The 14,449-nt window shown below is 40.6% G+C and overlaps 1 protein-coding gene across 1 annotated transcript; it reads left to right on the forward strand.

Moving 5' to 3' along the window:
• The first annotated feature begins 10,411 nt into the window (after nucleotides 1–10,411).
• On the forward strand, nucleotides 10,412–11,350 carry LOC113270894 (olfactory receptor 2C1). The gene has a single exon (XM_026520498.2). It carries the CDS (start codon nucleotides 10,412–10,414, stop codon nucleotides 11,348–11,350), a length of 939 nt encoding a protein of 312 aa, XP_026376283.1.
• The last annotated feature ends 3,099 nt before the right edge of the window (nucleotides 11,351–14,449 follow it).

The following is a 14,449-nucleotide window of genomic DNA, read 5'->3' on the forward strand; positions in this document are numbered from 1 at the left end:
CAATTTGCTACTATTTTGTTGAGGATTTTTACATCTATACTCATAAGGGCTATTGGTATGTAGTTTTCTTTTCCTGGGGTATTTTGTCTATGGCCAATTTATTTTTGACACAGGTGCAAAAACAATTTAGTAGATAAAGGACAGTCTTTTCAATGAATGATGCTGGAAGACTTGGACATCCATATGTAAAAAAAAAAATAGACCTCCATGTAAACTTCACACTTTATATAAAAATTAACCCTAAATTGGTTACAGTCCTAAATGTAAAATCTAAAACTCTACAAGTTCTAGAAGAACATAGGAACATGTGACCTGGGAGTTAAGCCAAGTGTTCTTATACATGGCATTGGAGCATCATCCATAAAAGAAAAACACAAATACACTGGACCCTGTTAAAATTTTTTACATTTCCCATGAAAGGTACCATTAAAATACTGAGAAGACTGCTTTGGGAAAGAGTCTTGTAGTTCCACAGAAGGTTAAACATCCATATGAGCCAACAGCTCCCAAACTAGGTATGTATCCAAAAGAAATGAAAACACAGCCACATGAGAACCTGTTCACAAATGTTCATAGCAGCATTATTCACAGTAGCCGGAAGTGGAAACAAGCTGAGTGTCCATCCGAAATGAATGGAGTACTGATTTATGCCATAACATGGGTAAACCTTGAAAAACATGATGCCAATTGAAAGAAACCAGCTACAAAGGGCCACATACTATATGAGTCCTTTACATGGAATGTTCAGAATAAGTAAATCTATACAGACAGAAAGTAGACTGGTTGTTGTCTTGGGTACAGGTGGGAAGGTTCGGCCAAAATGGCAATAGCTATGAAGTTTCTTTTAGTAATTATGAGAATGTTCTAAAATTGATTATGAAGATGGATTGTACAACTCTATGAATATACCAAAGTCTATCAATGGCACACTTTAGGTAAATAATATTGTGTCTGAATTTTTCAATAAAGCTGTTATTAAAAATAAGGATAAAAGGGCAAGCTATTGACTGGAGAAAATATTTGCAAATCACCTAACTGACAAAGGACTTGTATCTAGAATATATGAATAAATCTCAAAACTGAACCATAAGTAAAGAATTCAATTTTATTTTATTTTTTAAAAATTTTTTTAAAAATATTTTATTTATTTATTTGACACAGAGAGAAGAGAGACAGCCAGCGAGAGAGGGAACACAAGCAGGGGGAGTGGGAGAGGAAGAAGCAGGCTCCTAGCAGAGGAGCCTGATGTGGGGCTCGATTCCAGAACGCTGGGATCACACCCTGAGCCGAAGGCAGACGCTTAACGACTGTGCCACCCAGGCACCCCAAGAATTCAATTTTAAAGTGGGCCAAAGACATAAACAATAATTTCAACAAAGGGATATACTGATGAAAAATTAGCAAATGAAAGATGTTCAACATTATTAGCCATCAGGGAAATGAAATTAAAACCACAATGAGGGGGCGCCTGGGTGGCACAGCGGTTAAGCGTCTGCCTTCCGCTCAGGGCGTGATCCCGGCGTTCTGGGATCGAGCCCCACATCAGGCTCTTCCGCTATGAGCCTGCTTCTTCCTCTCCCACTCCCCCTGCTTGTGTTCCCTCTCTCGCTGGCTGTCTCTATCTCTGTCGAATAAATAAATAAAATCTTTAAAAAAAAAAAACCACAATGAGATATCACTACATACATGGCCAAAATGGGCCAAAGAATGGCCAAAATGAGAAGTAGTAATGACACCAAGTGCTGGCAAGAATGTGGAGCAACTGGATCACATACCTTGATGAAGGTAATATAAAATGATACAGACACTCTGGAAAACAGTTTGGTAGTTTCTTATAAAACTAAACATGCAATTACCATAGGAATTGTAATCTTGGGCATTTATCCTGGAGCAATAAAACATAGCAGCCCAACTCTTTGAAGAAAATATATGGGTAAATCTTCATGACCTTGGATTTGGCAATGGATTCTTAGGTATGACACCAAAACCAAAAGCAACAAAAGAAAAATTAGATAAATCGACCTTATCAAAATAAAAAACTTTTGTGCTTCAAAGGACACTATTTAAAAAGTGAAATGACAGTCCACATAGAGAAAATTTTTGTGAATCATATGTCTGATAAGGGTCCAGTGTCCAAAACATATAAAGAACACTTACAGCTCAACAACAAAAAGACAAAGAACCCAATGAAAAAATAGGCAAAGGACTTGAATAGACAGTTCTGCAAAGAAGATACATGTATGTCTATGGACGTGTAAAAGGACATGAAATGATGCCTCAACATTATTAGACATGGACGAAATGAAAATCGAAACCACAGTGAAGTACCACACCTCACCCACTAGGATTGCTATATTTTTTAAAAGGAATATAATAGGTATTGGTGAAATACAGAGAAACTGGTAGGACTGTAACATGGTACACCCTCTGTGGAAAATGGTTTGCAGTTTCTCAAGAAGTTAAACATAAAATTACCATATAAGCCAATAATTCTACTCTTTGGTATATACCTGAAGGAATTAGAAACATGTTTCTAAACAAAAACTCATACATGAACGTTCATAGCAGCACTATTCGTAATAGCTGAAAGGTATAACCCACCCAAGTGTTCATCGACTGATGAACGGATAACCAAAATGTAGTATATTTATACATTGCAATATTATTGATCCATAAAAAGGAATTTAGTATTAATACATACTACAACATGGATGAACATTATGCTGAATGAAAGAAGTCAGACCCAAAAGGCCATATATTATATGATCCCTTATGTATGAAACATCTGGAACAGGTAATTCCCTATAGACAGAAATGAGATTAGTGGTTGGAAGAGGATGGGAGCGAAGGTAGAATGGGGAGTATCTACTTAATGGTACAGGGATTCTCTTGTGGGATGATGAAAATATTCTGGAACTAGACAGTGCCAATGATTGTACAACCTTGTGAATATAATAAAAGTCAGTGGATTTAATCCTTTAAGATGATTAAACTTATGAATTTTGTGAATTTTATCTCAGTAAAAACTTGAAAGACACTAAAAATCTTTTTTATTTGTATATTTGTAATTGTAAAGGAATTCATTCTTACTGTGCTTATCCGAGCAACACAGAAGGCCATTTCAAAGCAAGTTTAATTATTTCGTGGCAGGGACTGCTGCTTGACTACTCAACATCTACTCTCCATTTCTTAGTAATACAACCCTTACATTGTTGGGGCTGCAAGATATGATATGATATGTATGATATGATATGATATGATATGATATGATATGATATGATATGATATATGATGTGATATTTGTGATCAGGTAAAAACTACATTTCCCATCCTCTGCAATTAGATGTTGTTATATCTAAATCCTAATCAATGAGATGTAAAGGAAGCTATTTGATGGAACTTCTAGGATAGCTTTCCAAAAGAGGCAAAAACATCTTCCACCTTCCTTGCAGCAGTGGGGACATGATGACCAGAGCACCTGCCACCATCTTAGACCACAGGCAGCCTGGAGGACAGAAGCCACTGATGAGGATGGTAAGCGGGAAGGTAGAAGGAACCTGGGTTGATGATTGTTGACCTGCTACCACACTAGATCCTGATTGTCTATCTCTGAATTTGCTTTGTGTGAAGGAAAAATACACCCCCTGGGTTTTTAATAAAACAATTAATTTGGATCACTACCTCATATCACATACAGTGATGAACTCTGAAAGAATTAAAAATTTAAATGTGAAACATAAAACTATCTGAAGAAAATAAAATGGGATTTATTTGTATATTAGAGATTGGGAAGAATTTTTAAATGCACAAATCAACTTAGAGGCAGAAAATTATTAATTGGAATATATCAAAATTAAGGATTTTTGTTCAAAGAAGTTCAGCATAGGTTAGGGGGAAATATTTATAATGTCTATAACCAACACACAGAAAAACTAAAAGCAGGCAGAGGATTTGAAAATACAACTTATAGAATAAGAAATTTCAAAAGCCAACACATCTATAAAAACTATTCAACCTCACTAGTAATCAGAGAAATGCAGATTAAACTGAGGTACCGTTTTATAGCCATCAGACTGGCATACTTTAGAAAATGTGATTATACTAGGTGTTGTCTAGGATGAGGGGAAATCAGAAATCTTCATTTCTAGCTATTGGGAGTTGTAGACTGCATCAACACATTGGCAGAATCAGAGAATGCTCATATGTATATCCCTGTTGCCCAGCAATTTCCCTCTAGAATATACATACATACGTACATACATACAGACAGAGAGACAGACCTGTGATAGACTCTTATCCAGGTCTGTAAAGGGATATGTACATGAATGTTCGTTGCAGCATTGTTTGTGGTAGTGGGAAATTAAGACAGGCTGTATGTTCATCCCTATGAATGAAAAATAAAATATGATAGATGTGTATTCAGTTTGAGAAATACTGAAGCAAATGGGCACATAGCAACATGGTTGTGCCTTTTAAAACATAAGTGAGAACTTTGTAGAAAAAAGAAGTTAAAAGAAACAGAATGAAGTCTATGGCAAATGCCGTGGATGTCAATGTAAAACACTCACATATGTAAGACACATGTTTTACAAGGGTACAGTTAGACCCAGGCACTTAAACACATGAGACACAGCCTATGAGTGTGGAGTGGAATGAGAGTGGGGATTGGGAATAAAGTATAAAAGTAAATAAAATAAGATTAAATTAAATCAAAACAAGAGAAGTCTTATGGAGTCCAATGATAACGGTTTGTGTAGTATTCCATAGAGGTGCCATCATTTACTGAATTCCCCATTTTTGTTCATTGAGATTCTTCAATATTTCACGAGTGTGGACTTTGTAGTAAATCAGACTTTGTTTACGTTACTCTGCCATATACTAGCTCTTTGCCTTGGGTGAGTTATGTAATACCTCTGAGCCTTAGTTTCTTGTAAAGTGGGATTAATACCTGCCTGATGTGGTCGTCGTGATAATGTTTGTAAACTTGAGCATGGTGTCCAGCACATGCCAGCAAGCAGTGCTAATGATTGTGAGACCCTTTCCAGAACCAGACCTACGTGGTAGGGAGCCCTGGTCAGCAGGGGCCGTGCCCATCCTGCTCACCCCTAGACCCCACCAGCATGTGGCACACGTGTACCCTCAGTGTCCAGTCCTTTGAATGACATGTTTTCTAAGTCAGTTTCTGGGGTAATTTATCTTCCATGACATCTCATGACCTGATTAGGTTGCCAGTCACCATTTATGTATTTATTTAGTATCATTTGTAAGTAATTGCTCTTCACACAGCATGGTGTCAGTGTCTAAGGTTCTTACCCCTGACTCATGGTTTATGTTAGGGCCGGAGATAGTGGGAATCCCTTCTCCCCCTTCCCTCCCAAAAAACACTCAAGGATGGCATCTCCCAGAAGATGAGCCAAAAATACTTACTTCTTCTGCAGGATGGCTGGTTTATGCCCAGTGAGGAAACAAACACTGAAGTCACCACTGCTTAACACTAAGCATGTCATATAATCACTTCCTGCTCAGTTTACTCATCTACTGAGTGGCGATAAGACCACCTTCTCCAAATGCCATAGAAAGCATTTTAAAGATTTTATTTTATTTATTTTTTTAAGATTTTATTTATTTATTTGACAGAGAGGGAGACAGCCAGCGAGAGAGCAAACACAAGCAGTGGGAGTGGGAGAGGAAGAAGCAGGCTCCCAGCGGAGGAGCCTGACGTGGGGCTCGATCCCAGAACGCCGGGATCACGCCCTGAGCCGAAGGCAGACACTTAACGACTGAGCCACCCAGGCGCCCCTAAAGATTTTATTTTTAAGCAATCTCTACACCCAAAGTGGGACTCGAACTCACAACCCCGAGATCAAGAGTCCCATGGTCTACCAAATGAGCCAGCTGGGGGCCCCAGAAAGCATTTAAAAAACTGAGTTAGATCATATGAAAGTACCTTGAAAAGGATAAAATAATATCACTGGTAATTAGTTAAGGAATGTGGTTATTCTTATTACTTTTCAATTATTAATGTACCTTTGGGGTGGGCCTGAGGTGAAAGATGGAGTGGGTTCTTCAGGGACAGCCTTTTCCCCGTGTGCTGGCCACGCAAATGCTTTGTGCCAATTACCTGTGGGGGATGCATGTGCCCCCTTGGGCTCTGCAGAACGAGCCAGAGCCAGCGGGGCTTCCAGGTGGCAGAGCCAGGGCTTCTCAGATAGCCAGGGCCAGCCCCAGGGTTAAAAACCTGTGCTTGCGACTAGTGGGCAGGAGAGCAGCCGCACAGCTCAGCCTCCTTCCTAATTTCTCCCTCTCCTATTTGGTCCACCAGGGACGGCGTGATGGATTTGGGAGAGTCCTGAAGCCAAAGGTATGTTTCCTTGAACAATCCGCGAACTTTTATTAACAGAGACTTCAGGGTATGTGAGAGGCAAAAAGGGAACAAAGTTGGGGTAAGGAGAACGAAAGAGAGAAATGAATGTCTTTTTAAAGGAGCTGATTTTGGAATCTTCCCACAGAAGAAGGGTTGGAAGTGACATGGCCTTAGAGCCCCAAGCCCATTTGTGACCTTCTCCATCAGCTGAGAGAAGAGATAGGAGGAGAAAATATTTGAACTGTGAAGGGAAGTTTTAAAACTACAAATGACTATGAGTCTGCTTCTTCCTCTCCCACTCCCCCTGCTTGTGTTCCCTCTCTCGCTGGCTGTCTCTCTCTCTGTCAAATAAATAAATAAAATCTTAAAAAAAAAATAAAACTACAAATGAGGAACTCTAACAAAGTCATTTGTAAAATGGTCTAGGAGAAGAGCTGGGAAATTCTTGATCTGATGAGAATAAAGAAAACAAAATTCTTCAGTGTGCACTTGAGTCCTAGGAACAGAATCCTCAACAGAAGAATGTCACGGAAGACTTGGTTATAGTCCAGTGCCTTCAGGCATACAAATCTCTAGGAACACATTTCTCTCTTGCCAAGGAAATTTCCGATGTTTTATCATGCTGAAATCTTAAAATGTCCTGTCATAATTTCTCTTGCTTTTAATTTAAGCCTATTTTGCTTTAGGAAAATACCTGTTGTGCATTCACACATCTTTAAAATCCCCTCATTGTTGTGAAGACATTATCTGGAAGAGAAAGCAAAACCAAACCTCCCTTTAACCACTTGTTAAACTAACTAGTCTTGGCTGTTCTCCATGAGAACTATTTCCTCCTGCTCCCTCCTCTGTAAAAATCTGCACACGCTCCATGTCTTTTAAGCCATCAGGCAAATCAGGTAAGACCTTCCACTGAGCGTCTGCCCAGGCACTGCATGGCAGAAAGCTTCCCTCCTGGTCCCCACGTCAAACACTCTGCTTTCCCTTTGGTGACACCCACTGCAAATTGCTGTCGCCTTGCAGAGAGATACAGCCTGGAGAGTTATTCCTGGAACACCATGCTTATCCAGCCATTTCCATTCTGAGTTTGTGGTGTTCGGTTGGTGTGCCTGTGTGATACGTTTAGCTCTTCTTCTATTTTATGAGATCCAATGCTTGTTAGAACCGCGGCCACCTGAGCCCGGCTCATGATCCACGCAGCCAGGATTTTTGTTCTAACAGTGGCATCAGAAATAAATTTTAAGGGAGCTTGGTTGTCTTCCCTGATGTGAACATCAAAAGTTAAAGTCCCCTTCAGACAGCATTTATTACCTTAAGTTCTCTTTATTTCTTAAATTTCAATATTTTTAAACTGTGATGCCCCTTAGGCATTACAATTTCCATAAGTTTAGTTTGAACTATGTCACCTTTTTGGTTTACTGGTCCTATTTTACCTCTTTTAAGATTCAAACTCCCTTATCTCTCATTCTTGAATTCTTAGATTGGGGGATAAAATTCCTGTTAATCTGATCAAATACCTTAAACTTTCTGCCTGGAGAGATTGTGATTGTATTTCACCTCAGACTTCATCCGTCTAGACAAAGTTTGTTTTGTTTTGTGGTTGTTGCCTGCCATTCTGCCTCAATGTTACTCTCCACTGAAAACCCCATTTCCCACTCTGACCATGTCCTTAAGAAAGATTAACTTAGAACTTCCATGCATGAGAGTCCGGCACAAACTGAGTTCTCAAGAATATCACTGACAACCATCTCCCACATAAGTGAAATACTTAAAACATATCTAAAAACTTCTCTACCAGGATTGGGAATTTAGAATTGGGCTTGTTTCTCTGCTTTTCATGATTCACCTTCCCTTTACTGCTCAGGCTAATATTAAAGCAAGGCTTGGATTCTGAGAATGTGGTGTCACAAATGGGGAGTGCCGGCAGCTCAGGAGCTATTTCCATGACAGGAGTCAGCCAACCCCAATTCCAGATGTGGCACCTAATCCACGCATGGTCAGTTGAGAGTTGTGAAATTTAGAGGAGGAGCAGGCAGAAAACTGGGCGAAGGCGGGCAATCACAATATCTGGGATTCTCTTTGAGACACAAGTTGTGGCTGTTTTTCTCAACATCCTGAACATTCAAACCAATTCACAGGCAGGCCAGGATGAGAACCATCTATGCAACATAAAAGCCATTCCTGAAACTCATTCTGTACCCAAGTAACCTCCATCTGGATGTCCCCCTGCTAAAATTGCCCCATAAATGGTACACCCTTTGCATTCAATATTGTTCCCTCTAGGCTTCTCTTAAAATGCAAGTAGTGCTGGATCAATTTAACATTCCCAAATCATGCGAGAAATAGGAACCAAGGGAAGAGACCATTTGAGGGAGGAAACACCCTGAAGAGCAGCTGAGTTGCTGAATTCAAACTTGAAGTTACAGTCACGTTGGCTTGGGAAGTTTGTCAAGCTCAGGCCAATAATCTAGCTGGTCTGGCATTTCCTTCTGAACTTTCTGGTGACGGAGGTAGATAGCTTCCCTCTCGGGGTATAGTTTTTCCCTTTCCGCTTTGGCCGGTTTGTTCCTGGGCTAAACAACATTTCATATGCATAGAACCTGTCTGAAATTCTGGCATCCCTGAGCTGCCACAAAGCACCAGCCACCCAAATACCAGACAGGTTATGGAAGGAAATGGGCAGTGTCTACCTGTTTCTTTCCCCTACATGGATACAAGGGGAGAAGCACTTCTAGAAGCCGGAGGTATGAGACGGATTTCAGAAAGAACTTTGGAACTGAAAGTTGAGCTATCGGATGGTAACTCAGTTCCTCAGCATCCTTAGGTTTTAAATGAAAAGGATAAGTAGTTAACTCCATTTGAAGTATAAGGTAGAGGCGGCCTGAAGGAAGGATGAAAAGTTCTCTGAAGAAAAAAGTTCTCTGAAGTCCTTATCATCCCTGACTTGGTAGAGGGACACTATTGGCCCATTATTAACAAGGCCTAATTTTTGTTTGTGAGATGTTAAGAATTACAGTTTAGACATGGGGATGGTGGTCATATACCTCAAAGGATCAAGGATATCCTCTGAAATCTTCCAGTTTCCTTTACTAATAAAGGGTACCCACTAATTGTTTTAACCCCCTTTGGATAACTGCTGTTTATTTCTTTAGCCTGTTCCACCTCAACTTACTTAGGCTTATGTGAAGTTATGTCTATCCTACGTTTACCTCCTCTTAACTTACATGTTTATCTTCTATATTTGGTGAATTATTCACTCTTTCCACTTTCTTCATGATTTAATAGACTCCTCATGTTCTTCCTCAAACTTCATCTTTCTAGACCAACAGTTTTCACCAGGGATGGGAGGGATTTGGAAGAGAGGGGGAGATGTTTATCAGAAACTTCTGGAGAGGGGCGCCTGGGTGGCACAGCGGTTAAGCGCCTGCCTTCAGCTCAGGGCGTGATCCTGGCGTTATGGGATCGAGCCCCACATCAGGCTCCTCTGCTATGAGCCTGCTTCTTCCTCTCCCACTCCCCCTGCTTGTGTTCCCTCTCTCACTGGCTGTCTCTATCTCTGTTGAATAAATAAATAAAAAATCTTAAAAAAAAAAAAAAAAAAAAAAGAAACTTCTGGAGAGCTTTTCGAAATAGAGTGAGTCTGCTTCTCCCTCCCATGAGCATATCAAAACCTTGGCTGGGGAAATGTGTATTTTAAGAATTTCTACATGTAATTGTAATGGTCAACTCCCTCTACCTTGTTGTAACCACTGTGCTGGACTGAAGATACCTCATCTTTTTGTTCTTCATAAGGCACTTCTTTCATTGCAGCAATAACTCTCGTTTGACATTCGATGGAATAAAGTTTCCATTCGTGTGAGACTGACAGTGGTTGAGGATTGCAGTGAACATTTGCAGTCACAAAAATTAAATTGGTACTTACACATGATGCCCAGAAAACGATTAGCCCCTCTGTGATGCAGAGCAGCCTTATCTCATTTGCTTTTTCACTTGCTTTTCTCTCAGTGGTTTTCCCTGGACAGATTCCTCAAGTGACTGACAGCAACCAAAATGGCAGGGGCCAACAACAGCTTCTCGGAGGACTTCATTCTGATGGGTGTATCTGACCATCCCCAGCTGGAGATGATCTTTTTCATAGTCATTCTTTTCGCTTACTTGCTGACCTTGGTTGGGAACTCAACCATTATCCTGCTTTCCTGCCTGGATGTCCGGCTCCACACCCCCATGTACTTCTTCCTCAGCAACCTCTCCTCCCTGGACCTTGCTTTTACTACTAGCTCAGTCCCCCAAATGTTGATCAACTTATGGGGACCAGATAAGACCATAAGCTATGGTGGCTGTGTGACCCAGCTCTATGTTTTCCTCTGGCTAGGGGCCACTGAGTGCATCCTGCTTGTGGTGATGGCGTTTGACCGCTATGTGGCAGTTTGCCGGCCCCTGCACTACACCACCATCATGAACCATCGGCTCTGCTGGCTGCTGGCTGCCATTGCATGGTTGGGTGGCTTGAGCAACTCTCTGATCCAGTCAACGTTCACTCTGCAGCTCCCATTATGTGGGCACCGGAGGGTGGACAACTTCCTGTGTGAGGTGCCTGCCATGATCAAACTGGCCTGTGGAGACACGAGTCTCAATGAGGCTGTGCTCAACGGTGTCTGCACCTTCTTCACTGCTGTCCCACTAAGCATCATCCTGATCTCCTACTGCTACATAGCTCAAGCAGTGCTGAAGATCCGCTCAGCTGAGGGACAGAGAAAGGCCTTTAATACATGCCTCTCCCATCTGGTGGTGGTATTCCTCTTCTATGGCTCAGCTATCTATGGGTATCTCCTTCCTGCTAAGACCAGCAACCAGGACCAGGGCAAATTCATTTCCCTCTTCTACTCTGTGGTCACACCAATGGTGAACCCTCTCATCTACACTCTAAGAAACAAGGAGGTAAAAGGGGCACTATGGAGGCTGCTGGGAAAGGGAAGAGAACTTGGCTGAGAGAAGGGGAAATTCCATCATCATTTAACTCCTTCTTCTTTCTTCTTTCTTCTCCTTCTCCTTCCTCCTTTTCTCATTCTTGTTCTGGCCTGATGAATATGAGGAGAACCAACGCTAGTACAACCAAGATATGTTCCCAACAACCCTAAGCCACTAAGACGTGGCTAGAGTTATTTCTAATATTCTATGCTTATTTACTAAAAATCCTGTGGACTACAGGTAACAATAGATCTTAGGTATGTCTCATCAATGGCTCAGAGGTTGTTGACTTAGTACAGATCTAGCTCACTGTCCTTGTACACATGTTATTTATTACATGTAATAAATATTGTTTTTTATTTCTAGAGAATTATGTACTTTAAAAAGCAGTTCCACTTGCAATATCTTTTTATAATGATGCTCTTATTCCATAAAATCAAGCCAGACATGATTAATCCCAAATGAAAACTCAAACAATTCATCTTTGTACCCTATCCATACCCCCATCTTTCTCCATCTCTCTTTGTCTCTTCTCAGTATTTCAGTCTGTCTACCCATACTTCCTTTTTCAAAAAGATTTTATTTGTTTATTTGAGAGAGAGAGATAGAACAGAGTGAGAGAGAGAGCACAAGCAGGGGGGAGGGGCAGAGGGAGAAGTAGACTCCGTGCTGAGCAGGAAGCCTGATGAAGGGCTCGATCCCAGGACCCAGGGATCATGACCCGAGCTGAAGGCAGACGCCCAACTGACTGAGCCACCCAGGTGCCCCTGTCGACCCATACTTCCTATCCATATGTTCCTCTGTCATCTTGTTTACCCTCTCCTTTATGTCTACATGCCATTTTCTGCTTCATCTAATATTTAATGAGAAAAAAGAAAGACTATTTTCCTTTAAATTAAACCTATTAATTTAAATTTCCATCTCCAAAGTCCCAGCCATGAGATTTGCTATCAGCATTTGGATATGTTAGTATGATTGGTGGATTATGGGATGCTCTGAGACTCCTAAGTAAGTTTAAGATCCCAAGAAAGATCATCATCTCCATAAAGCATGTCCCCTGCCTCCAGATCTGGTTTTTCAGTCTTAACAGTCCTGGAACACAGCAATCAGTCCAGCACACCATGAGTCACCTTGAGGAATGTAGGTATTGGAATTAGAATGCCAATATGTGATACAGCACATGATTAGAATTGCCGTGGGACTACATACCTACTACCACATTTCATGTACTCTTTCCTTAGAGAAACTGGATTAATATAAGTTGTTTAGCAACTACATTTCCAAAGAAAAGGAAATCAATAGATCTTAGGACTATTTTCTTTCTTTTTTTTAAAAAAGATTTTATTTATTTATTTGACAGAGACAGAGACAGCCAGTGAGAGAGGGAACACAAGCAGGGGGAGTGGGAGAGGAAGAAGCAGGCTCATAGCGGAGGAGCCTGATGTGGGGTTCGATCCCAGAACGCCGGGATCACGCCCTGAGCCGAAGGCAGACGCTTAACCGTTGTGCCACCCAGGCGCCCCAGTTCTTAGGACTATTTTCAAAACAGTGTTGTACTTTGTGTCCCCCACAGCACCTAAACACATGCCTCATACATAGCAGATGATCAATAAACATTTAGTGAAATGAATTAATTAACAAGCCCCACAAGTATCCCGTTTTCACACTGTGAACTAAAACTGAAATGAACGATTTTTATGTTTACTACTTTGGAGTTACCCTGTCCCTTGGACAATGCCAAACACACAGGGACAAATATCCCCCTTTCCACATATCTATAATGCCCCATCCAAAGAAATCTAGTTATATTATCATTCTGAATTGGTTTTTCCAGCTGTAGACCAGAGCCATGACCTATATTCTCAATTTTCCACTCAGTAATATTTCAAGTGTGTCTCCAGGACTAGCCAAGTACTGGCATTATCTTGGTGCATTTATCAAACTTCAGAGACTCACAGGTTCAAAATTTTTATTGAACAGCACACTTAGAGTAGATGAAGTTCTCAGAAGGTAGGATCACAATCACTAAACTCCTAAGTTAATATATAAACCAGAATGACAGTGGATTAATTTATGAGAATTGTAACTACCAAGGAAAATGAACAGTCATATCCTCTAGGCAAATCATTTAAATTACTAAATAACTTGGGAGGAAATAAGTGGAAAATAAAGAGGGAATCCTTAAACACTTTGGAGAAATGACGAAGTCCCTATCAAAAATACAGAATATTCTAAATCTAAGGTGGAGTTAGGGGCATAGTAAAAAACGGAATTGGAGGAGAAAAAGCTAATTGCCATACTGGGCTTCTTCCCACAATCACTCTGCTCTCTGTCTCTCTTTCCTAACAATGTAGCTGTCCAGTTACTGTGCTCTCTGAGTAGGGAGGCAGCAGATAACTTAGAAAATTCATGACGTGAGGAGCTAAGACGCATTTTGATGTACTCTGGAAATAATGAGATATGGTAGCTAGTAGATCTGATCTCTCCAGCACTCCCTTTCATCATCTGTAAAATGAATGGAATACATGGCAGGAACATTAAAAGGATGAAATAAATAATGTGTGTGGGAGTGTTTAGTGGAAACTGCTCAGTGTTATATTTAATCAAAGTGGAATGCATTCATAGGGAGGTTAATCAGTCTATTTCACTTCCCACCTCCCTCCATTTATGTCCTGATCCAGTATACTCCTTCACTGCGCAACCAGTGTCATCATAAATGATGGATGGATGAATGGGCCGGATTAAAGGCAGAGAGACCACAGAGGAGTCTGCACTGTTACTTCCCTCAAACTCCACATCCCAATCTATCAGCTCCCTCTTCAAAATATATCTAGAATTATCTCAACCAAGGATAACAAAGACACATAAAAATTAGGAAAGTATTTCAATGTCCACCAAAATGGAAATGATTGAAGATTCAATATGTTCTGGTACATGACTAAACGCAGCAGCCTAAAGATAAAAGGCGAGTTCGGTATATTGAAATAGAAAACCTTGAAGATAAAGTAAATGGGCAAAATTGCATAGGAAGGTACAGAAAGATATACACAAAGTAAGTTATTTCCTCTGGAAAGAGAGAGCAGCTTGGGAAATAAGGAATGCGGAAACTTTAATACGAGA

Source organism: Ursus arctos, unplaced genomic scaffold, assembly GCF_023065955.2.
Source record: "Ursus arctos isolate Adak ecotype North America unplaced genomic scaffold, UrsArc2.0 scaffold_2, whole genome shotgun sequence".
NCBI lineage: Eukaryota > Metazoa > Chordata > Mammalia > Carnivora > Ursidae > Ursus > Ursus arctos.